The following is a 27,497-nucleotide window of genomic DNA, read 5'->3' on the forward strand; positions in this document are numbered from 1 at the left end:
CTTATGGTCTACAGTCAATTCCATTGTTTATTTAAACATTTATTTTGAGAAATATAAAAAAAGGGGAGAGGACAATAAGCAAGGATGACAGCAGTAGGCCAAGGAAAATTTCCCACCTTGTGTAAAACCAAGGTTGTTTTTTTTTTTGTGAGTCCTCCTCCTCTAGGCCAGGAGAAAGACACGAAAGGAGTCGTCAGGAGAATTTTTGCTGGACAGGAAGCAGTGTGCCCAAACAAGTCTTTTACTTAACACACATGGACATATACACTTTTTCTTTGGTGAAGGTGGAATATGCCTTTGTCTTCTCCCTTCCACTTCCCCCTCCCCCTCAAAATAAATTATTCCCAAGTATGGTCCAGTTAGCTGTCTTCTTTTCAAGGTGCTCCTGTTTCAGATTCAGATCTTAGTAATTGTGTGTGTGTGTCAGAAATCATGGTGTTGGGGTAAGGGAACATATTGGACAAACCTGGCCTAAACAGATAACAGGAGCATAAATACAAGCAAACTGTGTGTATACATTTTAATCCAAACTTCTTCCACCCCAAAGGCAAATAATAATGCAATAAACAGCATCTCCCCTTCCCCTCTTTAGCTCTACTCAGTCTTCCCATATAACCCAAAAATTCTGAACTTACACATTTGCCTCTGTAGATATTTATCTGACAGAAATGCTATGAAGGCTGTGTGTGGGGAAACGGAGACATAGGAATACTTTTTTTAAAGAAAAGATTGGGCTTACACTGACACAGAGCAGTGTGTTCTGTTTACAAGGCACCAAATTTCTCCAACACAAGAAACAGGACATTGGGAACATAAGAAATAGCTGGTATTTAATAGGTTTGCCGTGGGGATGCAAGTACAGGATATATCCAGACCTCTGGGCCTGGTGTGGGAGAACTGTAAACCTTTTGTAACTTCTGTTTTGATCCTTTTTCAAGAAAAGCTGAGCACATGTAACATAAGAAAACAAATATTCCAAAGGCCTGGCACTGAACCTGTGATGCCCAGCACTCCTTACATTAGGGGTTCCCACAGACATGGAATTAGGGAGCTCTAAGGGATGCTAAACTGCTGGAAACCTGAAGCACCACAAATGGGTGCAGGATTTCCTCCCATTAAGCCATTATTTCACAATGATCTGTAAAGACAGAACAAAAACAGAAGAGATCTGTGGGGGAGAAAATGGAGATTCTTTCAGTTCAAGTATCTGGATCAGGATTCTTTGCCTGCTAGAAAGAGAAAAAAAAAAAAGGGGGGGGGAGTCCCTCTTCAACTAAAAGGCAAGGTTCTCTTTAATTTTCTGAGCCAGCAAACACAAGTTTATTGTACTTGATGTGATGCTGTTATCCAAAGGCGCCCTCCTGTGGTTGACCGACCTGATAATTAGAAGCTAAAACTCCTTTGCTCTCAATAGGGATCCGTTCCTCGGACAGAAAGGGGGGGGGATTAATTACACGATGTTTGACGATCCATGAGTAAGCCAAAAGGAACTGTTTGCCATACACAAATATATAGGAAGACGTAATGCTTACCTTGAAGCAAACATGAAAAAAACATGTAAATTCCAACCTTAAAATGTCAGTATGAACCATGCCAAGGAGCTAGTATACATCTCCAGGGGGCTGTGTCCCTGTAGGAAGTTGGAGTTCCAACATGTTCAAACAGACAAGGATGGAAGGGTAGAACTACATAATTAGCAAACAGCTTCTGGATCAGGCCTGATTTCTTAAGGACAAAATACAGATTTCAGGCTGTTTCTTGAAAAAGAATATTCACTGCAGCTGAGAAAGGGCTACTTCCGTCCTTCTTATAGGCTGGTCCACTGTTTAGCATAGCTGAAATTGGTATAAGCAAGAGGGAAAGGAAATATTGATAAACGGTTCTGCCATTTTCGCTAGAACAGTTATTCCAGACAACGAGCAGATCTCTTCTACATACTCCCTTGCCCACCCTCAGCCCCAAATAAAACAAAACACAAAATACAAAAACAAACAAACAAAAAACAAAAAAAGCCATCGTCAAGAAAGCATGGGTTGGGTAAGGAGCCATGGTAACAGGTAGTTAAAACTTCAAATCGCTTATAAAAAAGAAAACCAGAAATCCTGGGTAGCCTAACAAAAAACCCACAAGTTGATGTCCATAACCTTATCGCATACAGCTCTGCATCCCAGGGCACAGTCAGACACGGCAGCTGCCTCACTGAGAGTGTGTGTGTGTGTGCGCGCGCGTAGGAAAGACCCACGCCCTACGTCAGAGTGTGCGAGGGTTGTACTCTGGCAGCTTTCTGAGCTTCTCATTCTCAGCTTCATTCTCATCCCGGGCGATTGCCAGGGAGTGCGCATAGCCCATGGCCACCTGAATGGAGAAAAGACATACACAAGGTCCATGAGCACGCAAGTATTGGTCTCAGGCAGCACTCCAAACTACAGGTAATGAGACTCTAACCAAGCTACCTTCCAAAAGTAACACAAAAGCAACCTCCTAGGACCAGCAGTGCTTTCTAGTTGCTTTAGAAAGTTATTTTTAAAGGACACTGGAGACAGTTTTAGAGTCAACAGACAAGGACTATGCCATTATCAACCTTAAGTGGTAAGAGAATAGTGTTTTGTTCCATGTTTTGCATTTTTGTTCAGTATTTTCCAAATGCAGTATCAGAATTGGGCACTGGAGGGGACTGGAGAGTATTTCTGAGTATGTTCTGTTCTGCTGACAATGGCAACAATTCCATACATCAGCAATCACCACATACTCAGGCCTGTTCAGGTCTTCCAAACTCAAGGCTGAGGCTTGCTTTGTAGAGTCGGTCCTCTACGGTGCTCTGGCATTAGGACCAATTACAGCTTCGTACTGGAGTGCAAGCTTTAGAGTTCTCCAGAAGTAGGTGGTTAAAACAACAACAATGTGCCATGCTGGGGGGTGGGGAGGAAGAGAGAAAGAGACTTCCTTGGTGCCATATCTGCTGTTACCTGCTCAGTGTAAATCCCATCCAAAGTCTTCACTTCTTGAGCTGCCGTTGAGGACTTCGGCTTATGGTCTCCATAGCCCTTTTTTTAAAAAAAGCACACAGACACACACACACACACACAAGTGAGTATAATTCAGTCTCTCTTCAGATCAGAACTGAGAAGGCTCTCTGTGACCCATCATGTACTGGAGAAGACCACAATGTAAACCACTGCCAGTCTCAAGGCTGCTTTCATGCATTATTCTCTTGGTCCAAAGGTTCCAATCATGACACACACTAATTTCTGCATTGAAATCCTCCTCCACGGAGCGATTGCATTAGGTTCTCATTGCAGAGGAACCCAGTGTTGTGGGGGGTGGGGTGGAGTCATGTGTGCATGCAGGGGCAAATCCACATGCGTGAGAAGCAGAGGCTGAAAATTCAAGGGTATGTTGGCTGGGTAAGGAGTCATGATAACAGGTAGTTGAAACTTCAAACTGCTTATAAAAAAACCCCAGAGAAATCACGGGGAGCCTAACCAAAAAAGCAAAACAAAACACACACTATCTACCTAATGCTACAACTGCAGAGCCAGGAAGGACCCTGTGGATCACTGAGTCCAGCCCCTGTCAGGGAGGCACCCTGGGGAAATTGAATTCCCAGTCTCTGGCTCCATAGCCAGATGCCTTAAACCACTGAGCTCTCCAGCAGTTCCTTCAATGTCAATGCTCATAACCTTACTGCACACAGTTCTGCATCCCAGGGCACAATCAGACATGTACAAATCTAAGAAGATAGACTGGCAATAACTGGACGGCAAAGTGCTTCTTCTATTTAAAACATATATTTTTAAAAGGAGCATCTTCTGCATCGCAGCACTCTCACACCCAAATGCCTCTCAAGAACACACGCCAGACAGGCTCCAGAGCAATTAACAATTAGGGACTAGAGAATCCATTAGTGGTTCTCAAGGGCATGTGATACAAAGCATGTAACATGGATTCTACCCCAAAGAATCCAACTGCAGTGAAGGAAAGAAATATACAAGGCACCAGTATGTTTTCCATGCAAGAAAGCCTGCCATTTCTCCATTATGATACACTCTCTAACTCACAAGAGGGTATTGCAAGATGGCTCAGGTTGATGAACTTTTACATCCTGATGTGTGTGGTTTTTTAAGGTCACCTAAACACATTTTATTTTCTAGTGTTCTTTTTTTAAATCCCCAGTGTCTGGTCTTTTTTGTTTGTTTTGTTAGAACTTCTAATATGGCAAGGAGTTGAAAATAAATGGGAGGAAAACTTGAATATAAAATCAAATGAGACTAGTTGATCTGAAGCCATGAAGATGAGATTTCAATAGTTATAAACTCAAACTTGATTAAAATCTTATTAAAAAAGAGGAATAACTACCCATTTTCATCCTCTGTTCTGCATTCAAGTGCTGGTGTTTTGTCTTTCACAGTCTACACATGATTGTAATGTAACTTTACCAGAGCAATTTCTCTTCCGTTATCTGACCTTCATCACATTAAAATGCATATTATATTTGTATACAAATGAGTTGAACACAATTAGCTTCGATTATTACAACTACCATGGTTTTAAAGAATTTATGCTTTAATTAACTGTTGTTCTTGTTAAAATTACGGTATTTACCAGGCTACAGGGATATTCCTGGTGGTGGTAGATGGGGGAAGACGTGAAAAGCAAGTTTCCAACTGCTGAATTTCCCAGTTCTTGCTTGGTCTCCTTTCACAAGCAAGACAAACATCCAGAGGAAACACACTGGACAAACCAAGGAACACTGTAATGCTTCTCCCTCCAGCCTATAGGTGCAGCTGCTACGGATCCTTGCTTACCAGTTCTCCAAAGGTCGGAGATGGGCCCCAACTGATTGTGCTGTCGTCTGCGGCCACTATAATACTGCTTTTCCTGGGGAAAAAAGAAGCATCTTTACTGAGGACCCTCCACAAGGTTTCCCTGGTTTTGGAAGTGGCTACTAACAGCAAGGCCTTTTTAGGGGTGGCTCCAAACCTGGGAAACATATTTCCTGAATTATCCTGCAAAGTAGATTAGACTGAAGGAGAGTGACTGCCTCAAAGTCACCTTTCATAGCCAAGTGGAAATTAGAATCAGAGCCTTCTAGATCCTAATTTTAACACTCTAATCTAGCAATGGGCAGGCATCTTGAGCTCTACAAGCCAGAGCCTGGTGCAAAAAGACAGATGCCTTGAAGAAAAGGTTCTAAGTGTTTGCTCTGAGTTCCAAAAATGTACACAACTCGCAGTCCACACACACAAGAATCAGCTCTTGGTTACTCTAATCCTTCTTCATTTCACTAGTAAAACTTTGGACAGAAGGGAGTCTTTTTAAATTATATTGTTTTCATTGTTTTTAAATAATTGGAAGTGAAACATCCTTGCCCATCTATTAAAAATAATTCAGAGATCAAAGCAAAATTCTGTCCATCATTAAATGGAGTCAGGGAGAGCTTTACTCATGCAAGTAACAACCATTTTGGGCTGAATCTATGCATTTTTTTGAAAAGAGAGACTCCAGTCCTTGCTTTCTTGAAAGTAAAAGCCTGAGTCCTGGAACTTCTCCAGGACTAAAATGTAGTGAATCATGATCTTACATCATTTTAGAAGTACTTCACACAGTTGAAATAATCCTCAAAACAAAAGCAACAGTTCTGGAATAATTTCCAAGCCCATTAAAACAGGAAATGCTCTCTTAAAAGCAACAATTACCAGAAATAAAGAAAGCAATTCCCTTATTAAGGTAAGTAATCCTGCCTATCAAAGAAGCAAAGAGATTCAGGACAAATCCATATAATTAAGAAAAAGGCATCCTCTTAACAGGCTTTGGAAGTGGAGAAGGGGCATTAGCAGATCACCTTTCTTATCTTTCGCATATCAACACAATCAGCTGAATTAAGTGGCAGTTTACCATATGAATTAAACAAAAGAGAGCACAGAACAACAAAAAGTAAGCATATTTCAGAATTATTCTAGTAATGTTGGTAGCCTTCTTGCTTCTCCAGCTTTTAATTCTGTAGAGAATTCAGTTACTCACTGAATAATCTTAAAATATAGTTTTCAAATATCTGCATTAATAACAGCAACAATATTACAACACAAATAGTCAAGCCCCCACTTCTCTCTCTATGTGTGTGTGTTTGTGTGTGTGTGAGAGAGACACAGAAAGTGGAGCTTGTTTTTTTTAAGAGACTGTTTGAAACAACAACATCAGCAAATGCTGGCTTCTTACTGGGACCTACCTTCCTCAACCATCATGTTTTTTCTTGAAATAGAGGAAAGCATATACAGTTGTGTTCAAAATTATTCAACCCCCACTGAAATTGAATGTTTTGGCCATTTTGACATTGATTTTGATCATTCAGTCATCTTGCTTACATTTACATGAAAGAGGCACTTGTAGGTCAGAGAAATATAACCTTAAGTTTATAATGAAATAACCACAAATGTCTTTTCTGTGCTCACATCATTATTAGTTTTTATTCAACCCCCAAGTGACATTCAATCTTAGTACTTAGTACAACATCCTTTTACAGTTATAACAGCTTTTAAACATGAAGCATAGCTTGACACAAGTGTCTTGCAGCGATCTACGGGTATCTTCGCCCATTCTTCATGGGCAAAAGCCTCCAGTTCAGTCAAATTCTTAGGCTTGCGCACTGCAACTGCTTTCTTTAAGTCCCACCAGAGGTTCTCAATCGGATTTAAGTCTGGTGACTGCGATGGCCACTCCAAAATGTTCCAGCCTTTCCTCTGCAACCATGCTCTAGTGGACTTGGAGGTATGCTTGGGATCATTGTCCTGTTGAAAGGCCCAACGTCTCCCAAGCCTCAGGTGTGTGACGGACTGCATCACATTTTCATCCAATATCTCCTGGTACTGAAGAGAATTCATGGTACCTTGGACACGCTGAAGCTTCCCTGTACCTGCAGAAGCAAAACAGCCCCAAAGCATTATTGACCCTCCGCCATGCTTCACAGTAGGCAAGGTGTTCTTTTCGTCATATGCCTTGTTCTTCCTCCTCCAAACATAGCGTTGATCCATGGGCCCAAACAGTTCTAATTTTGTTTCATCAGTCCACAGAACACTATCCCACAACTTTTGTGGTTTGCCCACATGACTTTTGGCATACTGCAGTCGACTCTTCTTATTCTTGGGAGACAGCAAGGGGGTGCGCCTGGGGGTTCTGGCATGGAGACCTTCATTACGCAGTGTGCGCCTTATTGTCTGAGCTGAAACTTCTATACCCACATCTGACAAATCTTTTTTCAGTTCCTCAGCAGTCACATGGGGACTTTTCACCACTCTATGCTTTAGGTAGCACACAGCAGTCGAAGTCAGCATCTTCTTTCTTCCATGACCAGGTAGCATTTCAACAGTGCCCTTTGCCTTGAATTTGCGAATGATGCTTCCTATGGTGTCTCTTGGTATGTTTAACTTCTTTGCAATCTTCTTACAGCCATTGCCCTTCCTGTGAAGACAAATCACCTCTTCTCTTGTCTTCCTGGACCATTCTCTTGACTTCACCATGTTTGTAACCACACCAGTAAATGTCTAGAAGGAGCTGAGTATCACAGTCATTTTAAAGCTGCCTAATTGGTGCTTATTATGCTTGATTGGTGCTCGGTGACATCCACAGGTGTTTTCAATACCTGATCGAAAACACCTGAATGAACCTCTCTTCTTCAGAGTGGTAGTCTTTAAGGGATTGAATAATTTTGGCAATGAAGAAACCACAAAAGAAACATTTACTACTGTATTACATAAACAATTGATGTTATTTTAGTTGCATTTGGTTCTTTAAAACGTCCTTGTAAGATCTCATTCTGAATACAATTCCAAATGTACACTATAGTCCCTAAACCCCTTTACAGCATTGGGGGTTGAATAATTTTGAACACAACTGTAGTTATCATTTCTTACCCGCAAGCCAGACTGCGAATCTTCCAGCCACAAAGATCCTGCACAGTTTTGGGGTACATTGTGGACTCCCTGGAGGTATTTGTAGCCCCCCAGAAAAACAAGCCACCTGTAGGGTGAAACAAAAGAGCAAAATCACATGACATGCAATTTAGAGTAAGCACTGGAGCAAAAGCTGCTGTGTTTGGGGATATCGAGAAGCAAGTTCCCTGTGCATTTAAACTGATCTTATAATTGAGATATTCTTCGTTATTAGCAATGACAAAAATTAAGCATACCCTCTCAAAATGCTAGTATTTGATACCTCTTTTATGATTTTGGATGGACATCACTCTCTGTGGGTGGGGGGGAAGGGGAGATATTTCTCCAATTGCATTCACCAAATGTGACAAGCCACGGTTTGGTTTGCTGAAACTTGTCTTGTTGTCCTGCTGAAAAATCTCAGATGCTTTGCCAACCATCCAGAAACCACAATATGAAATCACAACCTTCTTGTTGGCTCACAAATTCTGGCTTCTGCTATCTGAAGCCCTGACTGTGGCTCATCCCTAACTTTTCCACAACAAAAGGAACAAGAGTAGGTGCAAGCCGAAACCACAACAGAAACAGGGGAGATAAGTCACATTTTTTTTTCTCCTCTGTGCTGCAATTTGTGACTTAAGCAGCAAACTACAGGTAACAAAATCAACAGCTTGCTGTGGTGTGCAAACACATCATTCATGTAATATAGGCTTAAACTATGCAGTTCTCACTGTCTGGATGTGTTAATTTATTGTTGCAAAAAAGTACATGTCAACAAGAGGACAGGCCACCTTGGGTCCTTTTAAAAATAAAAATATTTTAGAAAAATAAATAATTAAATAAACTAAATAAGATGAGCCATTTTTTACAATCAAAAGATACAGCAACAGGGTATAAAATATGTTTATTCTTTTTTTTTTAATAGTCAAAGAGCTTCATATCTCGGCTGGTCACAGCTCACCTGTTTCACTGACTGCGAAGGAACAAGTGTAACCAGCATAGATTTGTGCAGCACCGCGACCTGGGAAGTCAAAAAGCTTCACTAAACGTGGTACCATCTCATCCCTTTGCTCAGCATGGCCCAGTCGCCCATAGCCACCAAAACCCCACGAGAAGACACGTTTTTGTGAGTCTAAGACAAGCTAAACAGAGAGAAAGAAAAAACATAAATGGGAACGTGAATATAAAGATAAGCTTGTTTTCACTTAGAGGGATGCAAAAAGTTGTTTTTGTATCAGATATGGAGAGTAACTGTCACATACAGGGATTATGCTTTTCTATAATGGAGTTCACGGAAATTGGTTGTGATAGAAAAGGAGAAAAAACATCCCATTACAAGCCACACAGGTGGCTAACAAGGCACAAAACACAATCTGAACTCTGAATCTGTGGTTGGATTATAAACTCTGTCTTTTTTGAATCATGGCTTGTTGTGACAACAAAACCTGAAGCCCTGTTTTGTTCCCAGCTTGTTTCCAGCCATGCTTCCTAAAACAGGACCTGACAAAAGGGAAGGGACCAGATCATAAGAATAAGGCAACCCATATCTAAATAAAGATATGCAGTTCACTTTTTGCCTTAAACCACAAACTGTGATTAACACAAGCCATGACTTATGGTGACATCCAAATGCATTCCATTTCTCAAGGTCTTGTAATTGTTATAATGAAAAGCTACAGCATCTTTCTAGATGTTGTTACTCATCTGTTCTCCTGCTTGGCATAACAGGAACAACTAGCTATTTTTTAAAAATACACCTGATTTCCATGAACAGAAGAGAATACATTCGGCTCCTTCCTGCCAAATGTATCCCGGCCTTCTTACTGTGTGGTTTGCTCCACAGGCCACATCTCTCACTACTACATTTGGAACAGGCAGGATCTGACCGTCTTTTGTCTTCTCTATGAAGATGGCAACACGACGGGGAACCAGTTCGCAGTCATACTCTATCCTCTGGGCACGGGCGATGAACTTCCCATCTGAGTTGTGCCCTGTTTTGGGAGGAGAGAGATCAAAGCTAAGAAAAACAGGGAAGGATGCTTTGAGATGGAGGAAGACCCTCTAGCCAAAAACTTTGCAATACTGCTGAGAAAATAATGGCATACCTAGCTGTCCATATTCAGGACATCCAAATGAATACAGGTTTCCTTTGCAGTCCATCACCATACTGAATTCAGCACCACATGCCATCTTGGTAATCGGCTGGCCATTATACATGATCTAAAAACAGGGCCATTTTAAAAAGTACAGAAAAATATTCCCTTCAGCTTTACAACCGGCTACACCGGCTAGGAAGGCTGGTCCTGTAATTAATAAGAACCACATGCTGTCAAGTCAAGGCTGACTCATGACAGCCCTTTCCAGGATTTTCTGGGTAGAGAATAATCAGAAGCGATTTACCAGCCCCTTCTTTCAGGACTATGTAGCTTGTCCCAAAGCCACACAAGATGTCTCTTTTCCTGGGAGGCACAGGGAGGAATCAAACTCCCAACCTCCGGCTCCGCAGAGCCAGAGGTTGCTCTGCAGCCAGAGACCTAACTCACCGAGCTATCCAGCCAGCTGGTCTTGTAATTATGCCTCTCTAATTAGCTATGAGGTCTGAATAAATTTGTACATTTAAAGAACACTACCTCTCACTCATACGAGAACCTACATTTTTCAAAATCTGTGCAAAAGGTGTCGAGATCTTTCCACTTGGTAAGTATGGAGCCTTTTCCTCAGAACAGAAAGAACTGCTTTTAGTCATCTGTGAGTTTAAATTAGCCAAATGAATAAATAGAGGATGTTACACTTGAAATCTGTTCTCAATCTACTTTTAAAAATGGACAAATAAAAAAAAATAGTGTGAGACCTACCTGTGTGGGGCTGGGAATTGCATCTGTCTGATTGCCGAGGCCTAGCTGCCCCATTTTGTTCTCTCCAAAAGCAAACACAGAACCATTTTCTGGAATGCAAAGATGGAACAAATTCCCCTTACCACTCTTGGCTCTGTAACTCAAGACTTCCTGATTTGTACACAGCACACACCCCTGCTTTACCCTAAGGGTAAAGATGTTACAGGGAATCCTGTAACATCCATCTTTCTCTTTGGGCCCACCCACCCACCCTTTCATGACTCCAGAGCCCTTCTAAATCTCTCTCCTACTTCTCTTTCAGATTCTTTCTTCTCTGTTCACAGATCTGTTTCTTCCAACCCATTCTATCCCTGCCTGCTTTCTTCTGAGCTGTTAAAGGTCTTGGTGAGTAGTCTATGACATCACAGCAGCCCAGCCAGCAGGGAAAGGGAAGAGAAAGAAAACACAACAGCTGATACACACAAACAGAAAGAAAGAAACAGCTCTCTTGTACCTGTGAGGGCTAGCGTGTGGTTTCGTCCACAGGCTGCTGAAACAACAATTTCATTGCTAAGAGCTTCAACGGGCTTAGGCACATCCACTCGTTTGGTATCTCCATGGCCCAGCTGCCCTTTATCGTTACGTCCTAGAGAGAGATACACCGACAAAGAAGGTGCTTCGAGGACCACAGATAGGCAGTTCCTCAAAACTACATTTTTTTTCTTTAAAAAGAGCCATTGCTGAATTAGCCACAGAACCAACTGAACAGTTAAGTTTTGCATTCTTTAGAAAAGTCAGAGCAATTTGGTTTGCATACTTTATATACCTGTTCCACACTACCAAAACTGTTGCAAGAGGGGCTAGTTACACAAATCCTTGTGGCACACAGATGTGAAGAGCAAGGGAGCTTGGGAGGAATAGCTAAGTAACCTGCTCCTGCTTCCCACCTCAGAATTTATTGTTTGAGGACATGACTCCACTCTGTCTAGTGGTAGGGCCGGCCCTGCACTCAAGAAACTCAAGGCACTCACCCCAGCTCCAGAGCTTCCCCTCGGTGGTGATAAGGAGACTGTGAGCAGCACATGGTCCCGAAACCACTGTCCGGACGTGGACTCCTGAGAGACTTCCATACCTGTGGGGCCCCCACAAGTTCTGGCCCAGGTTACGGTATGCAGCTGCAAGAGAAGTTTTTAGAGATTTGCAAGTCGTGAGTTTGCCCTTCCACTTCTTCTCTTGGTGCAGATAAGATACTCAGCTCAGATGTCTTAAAACTCAGACAGGAAAACAAAGGGAGCAGAATCTGAGCTGAGGGACTGACACCAGTGCTGTGCTAAGAGAGGTCTATCTGATGGCAAGGGTTGTACTCAACAAAAAGTTTTTCAAAAACATCCTTTTAAGAGGTGAACTATTTCCCCCATAGTTGTAGGTTCTAAAGCCTTATTTCAATAATACAGGGGTTAAAACCCACAAACAATATCCACCAAATTGTTCTTAAGAGAGCAATGGATTTTTAAAGATGGGCTATTAAATCTGTTTTTAAAAAATCCTTTCTTTGGGAACTCTGCTCAGGAGAAAAGCATTAAACTGAAACCACTTACAAGTATAAAATTAAAAGATCTGGAGCATGGAAAATTTAGCACAGTGGCAAAAAAGATAAAAGCTAGATTTTCTTTGTCAGAGGACAGGATTCAAGATTCTTGCTGTTCTTAGGACACAGGTCTCTTTTTCTCGATCCCAGATTGGGACTGTATCAATTTAAACGGTAGGTAGAAGCTTGCTTAATTAAATACTCTCGCATACAAATATATAATTTAAAAAACCCACCCTTTCACACAGGACACACTACATTTCTACATGGACGCCCAAACCTAGTGCTAATAACTTTTGACCAGCAGCCAAGATCCCAAGGGTGTCTAGACATAACAATGGTGACTCCTCCTTTGCTCACATAATTAGACCAAGAATAAGTCAGCTGCATTGCCTTGCATGAGACAGATGGTCAAGAAAACTAATTTTAAGTTGTAGGCTGTTCTCTTCAGTGGGTGAAAACCTCTACACGGTTTTCTAACTTTCACAGATGCTTTTTTGTTCTCTGTTTACACCAGCTTTGCCAGCCCAAAGGACAACACTCCTGCTCTGAATCATCAATGGGCCAAATGACAAAGCATAACACCTCTCTGAAAATTAGAAAGAAAAAACTTTACATGACTTTAAAAATAACAGTAAGAATACTTTAGATAAAGTCAGATGAAATTTAGATTCATTCAAAGCCCTTTGCAAAAAAGGGCTGTAAAAGTGAAAGACATAAATGTATTGTACCATACAAAAGGAAATAGTACCGCTTGGAAACAAAAATATGTTAAACCTCTCTCTAAACAGATGCCCTCCAGAAAACCATTCAAACAGCAAATCATCCTTGCAAAATGTCCAGTAGAATATAAATGTTTGTAAAACATGCTTAGACACAGAGAGACATAAATCAACAAGTAGTTTTGTCTAAGAAGGATCTGCACAGCAGCACCCCACCCACCTTGCTGCTTAGGCACTTCTTTCCGGCCGATCAAGTCCCAGTTGGTTGCTCCAAATATTAAAAGCTGCCCCTTGAACTTGGACCCTTCAAGCTTCTGTGTAAGAGAGAGGAGGAAAAAAAGGGGGATATTGGTTCTAGTTGTAGGCAGTTTCAGGGAGTCAGCCACTAGAAGCACTTAAATTAAAAGTCAGCCTGAAAATCCGAAAAAGCACAGAACTTTAAAACCCTTTAACTGGCTGGCTAGCACATGAGTCATATGGACCTCCCATGTGGATGGCTTGAGGGTGTACAGGTGAGGACTTCTATCCCCAAATTATTGTTGTGAAGATAAACTGGGGACCAATTTAGTATTTCTGCCCCACCAGACTGAAGAGCACCCCCCCTCCACATCCTTACAATGCGTTCTTTGCTGTGCTCTGGCTCATTGACCACCACTGTAGCCTGCTGGTTCTGGTGGAGCTGCTGGTCCGCCGCCCCACGCCCTCCTCCTCCTCCTCCAGACCGGGCCATTTTCTTGCCCACTCCTGCTGCCGTTGGTGTGGCCGTGGCAGGGGGCAACGTCATGCCGTCCCGTTCGTCACCGCTGCTGCCACCGCCCCCGTTATTGCTGCTGCTGCTACTTCCTCCAACATCGCGAGTCTTCTTCTTGGCTGGAAAGGACACCCCACGGGTCGAGACTGGCCGTTTGCGGGTACCATTGCCTGAGCTGGCACTGTCCCAGGCCGTGGAGGAGGCTGCCGCTGTTGCCTTCCGCCTGGGCATCCTTGAGTCTTTCTTCCCTTGGCACCCCCCCTTTTAACGTATCTCTTTGTTTCCTGCCTGCAAGGTGAAAAGGAAGGAAAAGACAGACGTGTGAAATATCATTCAGGGACACTGGAAGCAGCTTTGATTGCATGAGACCCTTGGTCCACCTAGCCTCCCCTTCCCACTGTCCACGAGGACTGGCACCAATCAAGACAGGACCTCATGCATGGCCCTGCACCCCTAGACCTACTTCACTTCAGAGTTCAGACGAGATCTGTGTTCTCAAGGATATTTGGAGGGACACTGCACCCCCTTTCAAATCCTTTAATTTCCACCCTCCTACCAAAATAAAAATAAAATAATATACTGCATTTACAGCCCACCTTTCCAGTAAAAAAAAAAGTACTCAAGTGAAGCTTGCCCAGAAAAAGGGGAGCCATGAAATAACTGGAAATAAATAATCCACAACTCTCAAAATAGCCAATCTGAAAAGACAGTTCGGTGTATAAAATCCCCAAGAAAAGCATGCAGCCCTTTAAACAAACTCACAAAGATAACCCCTAAAGTGAACAGCAGTATGAATAAATAAATATTTAATTTTAGCTGAACCAAATTAAATAGGTTTTATACTAAAGCTGGAATCCCTTGATTATTTTTATTTCCCCCCCCCCATCTTGAACCATATTACTATTGTTGCTTTTTATTTTAATATACTGTTTTTATTCTATTTTTATTGTTAGCCGCCCAGAGTAGACTTGTGTCTAGATGGGTGGGGTATAAATTTAATAAATAAATAAATCCCATATAGAGTTGAGTTGATGGGGAAGGGGGAGTTAAACCAAGTTTTATCCTAAACTGTGTATACCCACTGAAATGAACAAGGTGGGCTAGTTGGCATTAATTTATATCCCACATTAATTTCAACTAGTGTATTGTTAATTAAGGCTAGATTTGGTTCTGTTTATTGAACACAGTGGGGCTCAACTCTGAATGTACCTATATAAGACAGTGCTGTAAATCTTATCCTCATAAACAATATGAATCTGTTATTTTGTATCACTGTCCAGCCCACTAAAATAGTGATGATGATGATGATGAAGATGGCAGGATGACAGGAGAGGAAACTCTGTAACATGAAATCACAAGAAATAAATTAAAAAAGAAGAAAAGAAAGTGCAATGCATTGGACCTATTCCTTTAAAAACTGAGTAAAATATTTGAACTTTTACCTCAACCCCCCCTCACAAAATGAAGTGAAAAAAATGGCAAGAAATGTAAATTTCATGGCACTTTCTCTTGACTTATAACACAACTTGAGGGGGGAGGGGGAGAGAGTTAAAAAACACCATACTAATGAACTTACTACATAAGTGTAATAAAGAAAATTAATTTAAATATTTTAAAAAAGTATAGTGTTGTTGAAATTAGATGAGGTGAAAACTTGTTCCTGTCTCTGTTCAAAAATGAATCCATGTCTGGGCAAAATTCCCACTCACCCATGTCATCACACGGCGAAAAATAAAATGCAATTAAAAAGATAAAAGCCTTGTAACAGGAAAAACTGGAAGAAGGGAGGGGGGGTAAGACATTTCCTCACCTCTTTAAAGGAGGGGGGAAGAAAAAGAAGAGGTAGTATTTGTAGGAAGGGTGCAGGGGGATGATTTAAAAACAAAGGAACTCCTAATACTGAAAAAATATTGCAAGTAATAAATATTAGAATTAAAAAGGGTTTTTTTTCAAAAAGAAATAAAATTGGGGGAAAATTCCCCTTAGAAATGAAGGGAAGGAAACCGCCCACCCCCACAAATAAACAAGAGGTCTGAGGAAAATTGTCCCTCAAATTACCTCACATGAGGAGCAAAAAGGGGGGGGAGACAGATATTAGGGGCCTCCCCCTTCAGGCTTGAGGAAACAGGGAACACTAGAATTAGGGGAGGGATAATTAGAACCCCCATGTAATGAATCCTCCCTTGTTTTCCCCTCAAAAAAGGCAAGGGGGTGTCAACTCCCCCCCTCACAAAACTCATTTTGGAGGGAAAGGAGTCCATTTATGTCAGTGAGGCTTATGAGGCAAAATGAATCTCTCTCTTCCCACATAAGTGGGCAGGTTCCCTAATTTGCCCCATTTTGTCAGCCGGGGAAACAAATAAGCACCCCAATATAAGCACCCCAATAATTTGACTTCCCCCTGGGAGGGAAAAAGGGAGCACATCTCCTTTAAAAAAAAGAGAGAGAGAGAGAGAGAGAGGAAAACTTCAGGGGCCTCATTTTTATCCCACAAAAGTTCTGGTTGTGTGAATTATGGGATGATCTCCCTATATTTGGGGAGCAGAGTAGAAATTGGGGGATAATCCCTTGTGGGAGGGGGGAGTGCTACCTCACAGAGAAAAGCCACATTGTGGAACTGGTGGGGTCAATGAAGTACCCCAAAAAGAGGGTTAAGCAACATTTACTCCTAAAATATAAATTCAGGGGCATTCATAGCCCCCCCAATGAAAATAGTGTGTGTGTGTGTGGGGGGGGGGGGAAAGAGTGTCCACTCATAGAAAAAGGGGTCTCTGAGGGAAAATATTTTTCAGGCTTGCAGAAAACTGGGGGGGGGGATGTCCCCACACACAAATTTTAATTCCTGATACTGGAAATTGGTTTTTTGTTTGTCCAATATGGGCAAAATTTGGGGAGGGTTAGTTACCCATCCACCCCATTTATGATATGGGGTGGGCCATCCCTTTCCACACAGCCATCTCTCTCCCCCCTCCCCATTCACAGAACCAGAGTTTGGGGTCTTTTTGCGAAGAATGACATCCCCCACAACGGAGGCCTTAGGAAACATCCCCCCCCAAGTTTTTAAAAACTTTATTTTGGTACAAGGCAAAAGGGTAAGGACTAGTTTTTTAAGCACTCTTCTAGTTTAATTCTGTTTTCATGATAATGTCTTCGTTTATTGTGATTTTTACTTATACAGTACATGCATTTTAAGTTGCTGCATGACACTCTGCATATCTTTGTGGGAAGAAAGGCAGGATATAAATAAAATAAAATTTTAGAAAAATAATACATTCTCCCCGCAAGGGTTGAGGGGGAATGACCCCCTCAAACCCAACCCCCCAGAAGGGAACATTAAAAAAACCCACCCTGGGAAAAACCCCTTTGTTATCCCTCAGATTTGGTGGTGCACCAAACTTCTCATCCCTATGCAAGGAGGAGGGGAAATAATCCTTCAATTTTTCATAATAACCTCCCAATAACTGAAAAAATAAAGGCATAGATAGGTTTTGGGGTGCATCCAATCCCTTTCCAAAATGAGTTATGCATTTATTTTCACTTTTCCAGAGGATACAACATCAGATTTATTATTATTATTATTATTATTATTATTATTATTATTATTATTATTATTATTATTATTATTATTATTATTATTATTATTATTATTATTATTATTATTATAAATATGGAGGATGGGCTCTTGAATCCAGACTGGAAAACAGGATGCAACCCCCCCAGTACAGCAAAACATGTTTGCAAAGAAACAAGGAAACCCCAGCTCCCCAAAATCCATGTCACCCCCATTTTCACCTCCCCAAGGCAAGGGCAACCCCTTATCTGTTGCTTTAACCCCCCCATTTCAAAATGGAGTGGGGGGAGAGTTAAAGGCTGTAATTCAGCTCCTACATTTCTAAATGGGGTTTAGCTGCCTGTCCCAATCACCTCCACTCCATGGAAAAAAGGAGACCCTAATTGTATAGTTATACCCCCCCTTCATAATTGTCCCTTCAGGAACTACAGTATATATATTCCCTCTTCAACTGGGATGCATTATTTTAAAAATGAGCCATAAAGTGCCTTAGCAAACACCCACCCCCCGCCCCATGCAACTTTGCGAATCAGCAAAACGGACACAGACAAACACACTAGACTGGGTTAAAATAATAATTTCGTGTGTGTGTGTGTGTCTAGCAGCTTCTCTCAATGTTTAATGTAACACTTATCTGGCAGTATCAGGAACTTTTAAAGTCAGGGGAAAACAAAACCCCACTCGTTGCTCTCTCCCCCGCCCCAAAATGCACGGGAAGCAGAACAAAGGGGGCGAGGAGAAAAATACAGACTCCCCCCCCAAAAAAACCCCTCCTGCGTTTAATACTTTTCAATTGGGAGGCAAGGAAGTCTCCACGAGTCTCCCAAACAATGCCAAAGGAGAGACCCCCCCTCCCCATCCACCGAGGCAAAAGGGGCCCACCAGAGTGAAAACATAAACAGAGTATATACACAGTCTAGGAAGTCCAGGGGGGAAACTTCAGCTACCCATCGCCCGCAATTTTATTTTTTGCCATCAGCCCCCAAACAGGAATTATGTTAATTTTTTTAAAAAAGAGCTTTAAAACTCTTAAGGCGAAAAGATACCGTTTGGCCCATCTATCTAGATTGCAGGGAGATCCATCTTAAGAAAAACCTTTGCTAATCCTCTCTCAGTTCGAATTCCTATTTTTAAAATCATTGCACACATTAAAAAAACCCCTCTTCTGTCTCTTTCTTCCTCCGCAGCAACAGAACACATTCAATTTCACGTTTTTTTAAACCGTTCCCCCCCCCCTCCACGCAGGCAGTCCTCTTATTCTGCTGGAACACCCCACCACCATACACTCTTTTTTCTTTTCGGCTGGGCCTTTAAAATTAAAGAGGGGGGGAAGAGAGAGAATTTCAAACCCCCCCTCCTGACCCAAATACGCAAACACCTGCTTTCCCTTCCTCCCCCCACTTTCATTAATGTCCCCCCCTCCCCTTGTTTTGCAAAATGAGGAAAAAATAAAATTAAGACAAACTTTAGCGTTCTTTCTCTCCAGTCGTCTTTTCTTTCTTTTCTGGGTGCAAAGGGGGGGGGGGGGGAGGCTAATCACCGGAGCTGCTGCTTCTTTTCTTCTTTTTTGCAAATTTCTCTTTTTTAAAAACCCAGTTTACGATGTTGCCCACATCGCCGTCTTCTTGTCCCCCCCGCGTCTCTTTCGCCCCCCCTTTCCTCTGTCTGCCTCTCTTTTTTTATTGATTTTGAACAATGGGACCTCTGTCTGTCTCCGATTAAACCACGTGGATCCGCCTTCCTTCCCCCTTTTTTTTTTAAAAAAAAATCAACCCCCCCTTCGTTGTTATTCCCCCTCCCACATCAATCTTGTAAAGAAAAAATAAAGCACACTCAACTTTCACCTTCTTCCAATAGTAATTAGGAGCAAATTACAGGCTGGGTGGGAATAGCGAGTGAGCTAAAATGATTTTTACTTTTTTTTAAAGAAAGAAACAATTTAAAAAAAATCTTTTTAATGTTTTGGACTACTTCCTGTGAAGGGGGAAGGGGGGAAAACGGCTTCTTCTAGAGCCCACCCACTAGATGCACTTAAAATATAAATATGAGCCGCCAGTACTTGCTACAGTACAAAACAGAAACACATGTACGGGCAGGGAAGGAGGAAAAAAGAAGGAAAAAACGGGGGTGGAAGGAGGAGGGAGCAGCTATCCAGCAGAGGCCAGCTGTACCAGTACAGCACCACCTTAAGGACTGGATGACTACAAGGTGGGATTTAGATCTGGACAAGGGGGAAAAAAAAACGCCAAGTTTTTATATTGCTGTTCCAAAGACTAGGGAAAGGGGAACTAAAATGCTACCCAAATAGCAAGGTTTCTGGTTACACCGCTTGATTCAACACTGCCAGCTAAGAGTTGTGGTGCAATAGGCAACGTTTTCAGGCTCTTTGAAGAGTATCCCCAATCCTTTGTTTTCCTGTCTTGTATTTAAAAACACAACAAACCATGTTCTCCACACCACCAGCTCTGAAATGTGTATTTCATTTTGTTCTTTTATAAGGCTACCCGGAGGGGAAAAAAAGAGGGCAGGATTCCTGCACCTTTAACAGTTTTTTTAAAAGGGGGGGGGGAGAGGAGGATGAAGTTTCAGCAGGTGAATGCATTACAACCTGCACCTGCTTGAAATTTCTCCTTCTAAACAGCTGTTCAAACTACTGGCACTTATTCCTCTTTGGTTTGGTACTACTTGCATTATGTTTATTTTTATTTTTTAAAGGATGGTGTTTTAGTAATTCAATTGAAACAAATGTGTTGGGCATTAGAGTACCACAGGGCTCTGTTTGTTATCTTGTGGGGGGGGGGGGAAGGAAGAGGGAAAAATTAATTAATTTTTTTTCTTGTTGCAGTTGTCCTGGGTTCAGCTTGAAGCCTGTATGATACCTGTTTGAGCCTAATTAATTTATTCCTGTTCTTCTCTCTAGCTCTTAAGAGCCCAACCAGCAAATGCCATGATTTCAACCACAGGTGAGCTTTTGCTTCTCTCCACACTTTGTGCCTCAGGAAGAGACCTGGAGTTTTCAAAAGTTTGTGAGTTCAAGAACTGCACAGTGAAGGGATTGTGTTATTTTTCAGTTTAAGCAAAAATAAGGCTGGGTGTTACTGCTATGTAACCACTAAAATAAATAGACTAGCTTTTTGAATTCTGCAGAATGCTTCATCACGATGTGTTTTTAAACAGATGGGGAGAGGGAGGAAAAAAATCTCCCAAATTGTCTTGGCCAGATTAGTTTTGCTTAAAATAAGTTCCAAAATCAACTCTGCAGAAGGTTTCATCTCAGGGGTGTTGTTTTTCTTGTTTCTTAGTCTTCATTGGCAGAGGTTTGCCCGTCATTCAGTACCTTTCCCAAAACTGTCTGTAGTTTGAATGAGTAACTTTTGCAACCTCTACCTTAGTGGATGTATTGGGTTGGTCTGACTCCTAAACAGCAGACAACTCTGGCTGACCCTGTTTTGTGTTTTTGATAAACAGACTTCTAGAGTACACGGAAATCCATTCACAGCATGCATCAGGATGATGTGGCCCTCCAGGTTTTGTAAGACTTGGTAGTCTTAAAGGGGCCACAAGACCCTTGTTTTCTTCCCAGGAGTAACTAATTCTACCCCAAACCCAGCAGAAACCAAGTAGAAGGAGGAATGCTGGGAGGATTAGAGGGTGTTCTTCTACTTCTAGTAAAATGTCAGGGAGAATGCCACTGACTCATAAATCCCTGTGACTCCAGAACTTTACTCAAAATTATTACTGGCTTGTCCATGACAGGTCAGGAGCTGTCTTGACTTGTTCAGTTGCTAAAAACTCCTTAATGGGTGTGTCTCTGGAATCTCCATCCATTGTCTGAGACCAAACTGGTCTTCTAGTCTTAACACTGATAAACCTGAAAGAAATGAAATTTAATTAAAAATCATGACTTAGGTTAGGACTGGCCTGACTTCAGACTTTCACAATCTATTTATTTACTTGCCAATGTTCATCCCCATCCCCAACCACGAAATTAAAAGATGCCTGCTCTTGGGAGGAAAGCAATGGCAAACCTTGACAGCATTTTAAAAAGCAGAGACATCACCTTGCCGACAAAGGTCCGCATAGTCAAAGCTATGGTTTTTCCAGTAGTGATATATGGAAGTGAGAGCTGGACTATAAAGAAGGCTGACCGCCAAAGAATTGATGCTTTTGAATTGTGGTGCTGGAGGAGACTCTTGAGAGTCCCCTGGACTGCAAGGAGAACAAACCTATCCATTCTGAAGGAAATCAACCCTGGAGTGCTCACTGGAAGGACAGATCCTGAAGCTGAGGCTCCAATGCTTAGGCCATATCATGAGAAGAGAAGACTCCCTGGAAAAGACAACAAATCCATCTCTATTATGTACTGGTGGTGGTTTATATTTAAAAAGTGGAAGATGAGTGTCCTGAAGAAGGCTTACTAACTGAGAAGTTTAATTCCCAGTTGTTAATGTCAGATGTGTGCAGCTGGGTCATAAACTTTGGACCAACTATGTAGAATTTGAGGGGAGGGAATGCAGACTATTTCATTTTGCAGCTTCCATGGGCATACTGGCTAAGGAATCCTAGGAAATGTGGTTGAAATTTGGGGAAAACTTTTCCAAATTCTGCTCTAAATCCACATCACCTACCGCAGCTCTAGCCGGGGGGGGGGGGGGGGAAGAGAAGGGCCCCTCTGGCATCTAAAGGACTAGCAACTTTTTTTCCCCATCAGCAGATGCCATAAGGGTGCACCTGAAAAAGAAGGCTGTGATGGAGGATTTTTTGCTGCAGCATCTGCAGAGAGATCTAGAAAGGGGCCAAACTTGGCAAGGCCTGTAGACCTGCACATGTATGTGTGTGTGAATCTTTTCTGCTCTGGTGGTGGGGTCTACCATATCCTTCAGACTGCTGTTTTCAGATATCCGTGCTACTCAAACAAAATAGAGTAACAAGATGATCTTTGGTAAGTGACAAGACTTCTGACTGCATCAAAAGAAGCAGCTCCTCACTTCCGATTTCCTGTAAATGCAAATACATCTCTGCTCGAAAGGAAAGGTGGTGGTGAAGGTGGTGGTGGTGGTGGTGGTGGGTGACCCTTTCCTGTTGCATTTCATTGGGGCCGCCAGAGGGTGCCCAACCCCTTCTACTTCCCAGAAGTGAAACTGTCATTTTTTGAATGAGCTGTCATATCTTCTAACCAAAACCAGCAAATTGCAAACTTGTTGCTTTGACATTGTATTTCCTGAAGTTGAAGAAGCAAGCTAGGTCCATAAAAATTCATGCCAAATGAAACTTTTTTAGTCTTAAATGTAACATAAGACTTTATCATGGATTATGAGGCACACGGGAAAGGTTTGACCAGGGAAGCCAAGACATTAGATGAAAGCTCATTATTATTCTGAGGCAACAAAACAGACACAAAATACCATTTGTTTTGCCAAAAGTGAAACAAAGCAACCTAAATGTTGCAAAAAGCTTTTGAAAGGAAAAACTTTCTCTCGCTTTTTGCATCAGTGTCTATTTTACTTCCCACCAACCTAGCAGTTCGAAAGCATGCAAATGCGAGTAGATAAATAGGGACCACCTCGGTGGGAAGGTAACAGCGTTCTGTGTCTAAGTTGCACTGGCCATGTGACCACAGAAGATTGTCTTCGGACAAACGCTGGCTCTATGGCTTGGAAACTGGGATGAGCACCAGCCCCTAGAGTCGAACACGACTGGACAAATTGTCAACCTTTACCTTTAAAGTTACCTTTACCTATTTCACTAGAATACCTAGATTACTATCTGAGTCACCAATTTTTTCTTAGCTGCAGCACAAAAATGTGTGCAGTTAATGAAGGTTAATGCGATAATTTATTGCTATTTTATTTCTGGCCACCTTGGGTCCTTTTTAAGGAGAAAGGAAGGATAGATATATTTTAAATACATATTTTTTTTCAGCATAAATTCTATGTATTACTAGTGTAAATGGTTTGGTTTGTACTTAGAAGGGCCTATTATTGTGTTAAACTAGATCTGTTTTGATTTAAATTTTAGTGGGATCCCAGTTAAGGTATTGCCTATAGATGGATTTGCAGTTTTGTTCTGTTCTCATAGATGTTGCTGCTTACCTTTGTTTTTGTATCTACTCAGTTTTGAAATTTTATTTAACACTTCTTGAGAATGTAAGGACAGGAGGAACCCAACACTCAAAAGGTGAACGAAGGCATAGGGAAAATAACAGCAAGTCCTAGCAGAGCTGACAAACTTTCTTGGCAACAATGAGACTCTGAGGTCTTGAGCGAGAAGGAAATGCTAACATTGCTAGCAATTGAGGAAGTCTGCAGGAAATACTTCAGTCAAAAGATTATAAGAGTAATATGAATGATTTTGTCTCCCACTCCCAGACACTCTAGAGACTTCACTTATCAAAGCCATGGGCCTCAAAAACTTGTGCTAGGAAGTTTTCCTTCACAATTATCATTGAGGAGAAGGGCAGATAAGAAAGATCAAGACAGTAGATATGATTCCCCAGAATGTGAGTCTCTTAAGGTTACACAAAGAGCTTTAGGGTGGTTTAAGACTAGAGGATGTTGGGCAGCTATTGCATCTTTCTTTGCTTAACATATTCTTTTGTAGGGTTTTTTTGAAGTAAAAAATATAGTGATAAAATATGAAAGGCTTGCAAAAGGAAAGAACTTAAGGTGGAGTTTAACAAAATTATGTTTTTGGGACATGATAGCATGGATGAGATCCTGCTCCTGAAAGTGACTTCTTCTTTAAACTTTAAAAATGGGAAGCAGTGCAATTTGCCCTCAGCTGTGGTCCCAGGGGATTATTTGCAACCAACTCGGGTATCATTTCAGCACAAGAAAAAACAAGTGTTTTCATTCCCTTTCTACCTCCGAACTTTAAAACCTTTTGAGTGGAGATAAGTGGGGAAGCTGGTTGCTCTGAAGGCAGTGGGGTGTTAATCTGCTCTGGATTTGAGTCCAAACTTTATAAAGGATTGTCCAAAGTGCTAATCTGGTTGGGTAGTTCAGAACCTTGGATAGCTCCTGTAAAATTCAGAGTAAAAATGAAGAGGAAATTCATCGCCCCACTGATAAGGGAGCCACCAAGCTACTCTGCATAAAAATGCTGTGGATTCTATTGTGCTGCATTTCTTGAAGATTATGAATTATAATTGCATTTCTTGAAGATTATGAATTATAATTCCTGTTTCATACATTCTCACTTTGTTTTTAGGTTGCACCTTACATTTATTTCAGTGAGTGTGACCCACCAGAAATATGCAGTTGAAGCAGCTTTTAATAACTTCATTGAATGATGGAGTAAGAACATAGGTTACAAATTTCAAAATGTATCCTTTGTTCTCATCCTTCTCTCCTTTACCCTCACCTGCTAGTACTTCTTTGTTTACGTCAGAAACAATCCAGCTGTGCTTTTGACACAGGGTGCTGGTGTCACCCAGGCAACAGCCAAATATGTTCCTAGTCCTCATGTTCTTCGGGGCAGCTCCTTCTGCACCTGGTACTGCAATGCCTTTAGCAGAAAACCCTTATTAGGAACATAATATCTTCCTTCCTGCCACTCTTAAGAAGCCCAGCTTGGTAAATGGGAGAGAATACTTTCAGCCATCAAGATCAGCAAAAATCTCCTGCAACTTGTGACAAGGGTAAGCCATAGCAGTCTGTTGGAGAACTGCCCATTTATGTCTTATGGTCTGTTTGGAAAATAAAATTAATGAAAAGCATGCATGTGTAAAAAGGCAAGTGGTTAACATTATGCAGGCCATTGAAAAATTCAGATACTTCAGTGGAGGGGGGAAAAAGAAATATAATGCATGCCTTACATTTGTTTTTAAACACATAAGACTTGAGTTGTGCACGAATTCTTTTGTGAGAAATAAAAGCCATGTTCACACATAGTATGTAGGACAAAAATGCAGGGGATACCTGTAGAACTACAATTAAACAGGAGCATTTGGGTTTTTCATATGTCTCTTCTGCCTCTTCTGTCAGAGAAGCCAGGCTTTCCCACCTAGAGGGCGACTCTGCTGCTGTTTTGTATATAAAGTCACCTGTGCTCTGCACCGATGATGTCCTTCTGACTCAGTATTCTCAGAAAGCTTTCTGCCTCACCTGGACTCCAGTTTCTGCTGACGGAGAAGCAACAAAGGAAGGGTGGAGGCATCCATGCCAGGAAGCAGCCTCCCAGCCAAAGAAGAGAAACTAAAAGAAATAGCAAGTGCTTATCATTCAGGCCAAATCTTGAAGCTGGAGTGAAGCAGCAGAGCTACCTTGAAGGAGAGCAAACAGGTAAGGTATTGTGTTTAATTCTGAGTGATGTGCTTTTAATAAAAACTGAGCTATTTATAGAAGAGCAAGGCATCTCTCTCTGTTTCCAAAGAAAATGCAATTGGTTAATTTTAGCTTTCTTAGAAGAGAAGGGTAGAAGAAGGACCTATTGGCTGATGAATAATGGAAGCCCATTGCTGAGAACCCAGTATCATCATTCCTGGTCTGTATGCCCCATATTCAGCTGATGGGGATGGCATCCATTCTCTGGTAGGAAAAGAATGAGAAGAAGCTTTCTTTCCTATCTTGCCCCTGCAGAGTTGTCATATACTTTCGGGACAGGGTTACGAAAAGCCAGGATTAAGTTCTCAACACTGGTCTCAGAGCCAGGCTCAGATTTGGAGCATGCGAAGAGTGATAGGACAAAGTGCTTTTTGCTCATAATTGATTAGCTTATCTCCAGGGTTCAAGGTCAGCTCTTTGGAGTTGGATGTAGGGCCCTTGAGGTATTTCTCAGCCTCATTTTCTACTCTAGAAAGTGTCTCTGGAGGCAGAATAACCAGTAGGCAGTGATGAGCAGAGTTGCGGTCATTGGTATAAACTGCCCAATGGCATCTAGAGCCTTGTTTTGAAAGGAGGCCCCAAAAATGCTTTTGCAGGCTCCCATACTTGAAGCCCAAGGTCAACTGTACTGTTGTGGACTACTGGCGACTGATACCCAAAGATTCTAGTCCCTTATATAGGCAAAAAGGTGGTACATAAGTCAATAAACATGGTAGACTGCCTTTGAACTTGGAGCTTTAGCTAAGAAAGAAGCGTATTGGTCATTTTGAAAGGGGCTGAACTTTTTATGGAGTTGGGGGTTTGTGCAGAATGGGACAGAAAACTAGGTGGCCCGGCAGATGTTGGAGGGCTCAAAGCCTGTCCCCTCCTTAGCCTGCAGGGGAAATGGATGGAGATGATAGAATTTACACTCTAAGAAGGTCACAGGTTTCCTCTCTGTTATCAGTCAAGAAAAATGTGCAGATAAAGCTCCTGTACAAAATGAGCAATGCAAATTTAGGTCTTCCACTCTTTGAGAATTATCTTGTAACACCCTGGGCCTTAATGCTTCACTCCAGAAATGTTCGTGATCTACTAACAGCTGGTGCTACTGAAGAGGTTAAAAGTGTTCAGTTGTTTTCTTGCAGAGTGCAGGAATGAACTTCTATGGGGTGTTGGTTTAAAAGGGTGTGATGTTTGGCACTCCTGCATTTTTTTTTCTGTTTGTTTTTTGATTTCTACAACAGACCTTTGGATAAGATAACCATGCAGCTCTTTTCAAGGGGGGGGGGGGGGAAGCAGATTTTATATACAGTATTTTACTGTTAAGGTGGCTTCTTTTGTTTGTTTGTTTTCTGAACTGTGAAGATAAAACCTCAAATTGGTCACTTCTTTGCAATGTTCTCTTGTTCTTAAGAATATAGACCCTTGGGACTTCTCTTTTATTCACTTTTGCTGCCTTTTTGTTTTCGGCTTTTTAAGTGTCACTGTGACTCTTTGGTTAGACAGTAACCCAGCTTCATTGTCTGACTACTCTCTGAAAACAATGATGCTCGCTGAATAAAAAAAAAGAAAAGAAGAAAACAATTTTTAAACCATGAAGTCCATTCAGGTAGGGCCTGCTGCTGATACCAGTGAGCCAAGAACCAAAACCTTTGTCCGAGCCAATACCCAAAATCTTTGATATTTATAATACATTAAATCAGGACCTACCTAAAAATTTTGTTCAGTATCATAGGTTGTAATAATGATGACTTTTCCTGATGGGTTTAAATTTTGAATTTTCTTCTTGAGGAGTCATGA

The 27,497-nt window shown here is 41.6% G+C and overlaps 2 protein-coding genes across 2 annotated transcripts in view; one reads left to right on the forward strand and one right to left on the reverse strand.

Annotated features, from left to right (window-relative positions):
- Positions 1-9: 9 nt before the first annotated feature.
- Positions 10-19,623, reverse strand: RCC2 (regulator of chromosome condensation 2). The gene is made up of 13 exons (XM_020782111.3): positions 18,857-19,623; positions 13,686-14,108; positions 13,290-13,383; positions 11,791-11,934; positions 11,274-11,405; positions 10,781-10,869; positions 10,031-10,145; positions 9,750-9,916; positions 8,887-9,067; positions 7,908-8,013; positions 4,806-4,878; positions 2,967-3,044; positions 10-2,355 (listed from the first exon to the last, which is right to left on the reverse strand). Exons 2-13 carry the CDS (start codon positions 14,049-14,051, stop codon positions 2,251-2,253), a joined length of 1,650 nt encoding a protein of 549 aa, XP_020637770.1. The 5' UTR covers positions 14,052-14,108; positions 18,857-19,623; the 3' UTR covers positions 10-2,250.
- The window catches only part of ARHGEF10L (Rho guanine nucleotide exchange factor 10 like), an 87,305-nt gene continuing 79,272 nt past the window's right edge, over positions 19,465-27,497 (forward strand). Inside the window, exons 1-5 of the mRNA XM_078378951.1 lie at positions 19,465-19,599; positions 20,312-20,354; positions 22,106-22,333; positions 24,601-25,030; positions 25,377-25,673. The gene's annotated coding sequence lies outside the window, so the exon portion shown is untranslated. The remainder of the gene's footprint in view (positions 19,600-20,311; positions 20,355-22,105; positions 22,334-24,600; positions 25,031-25,376; positions 25,674-27,497) is intronic.

This window comes from Pogona vitticeps, chromosome 7 (assembly GCF_051106095.1).
Source record: "Pogona vitticeps strain Pit_001003342236 chromosome 7, PviZW2.1, whole genome shotgun sequence".
NCBI lineage: Eukaryota > Metazoa > Chordata > Lepidosauria > Squamata > Agamidae > Pogona > Pogona vitticeps.

Coding starts and splice junctions, on each gene's coding strand:
- RCC2 (XM_020782111.3), bottom strand. CDS start 14,051: ATGCCCAGGCGGAAGGCAACAGCGGCAGCCTCCTCCACGGCCTGGGAC. Junction 11,406..11,790: donor GGGGAAGCTCTGGAGCTGGG/GTGAGTGCCTTG, acceptor ATCTCTCTCTAG/GACGTAACGATAAAGGGCAG. Junction 4,879..7,907: donor ATTCGCAGTCTGGCTTGCGG/GTAAGAAATGAT, acceptor TTTTTTCCCCAG/GAAAAGCAGTATTATAGTGG.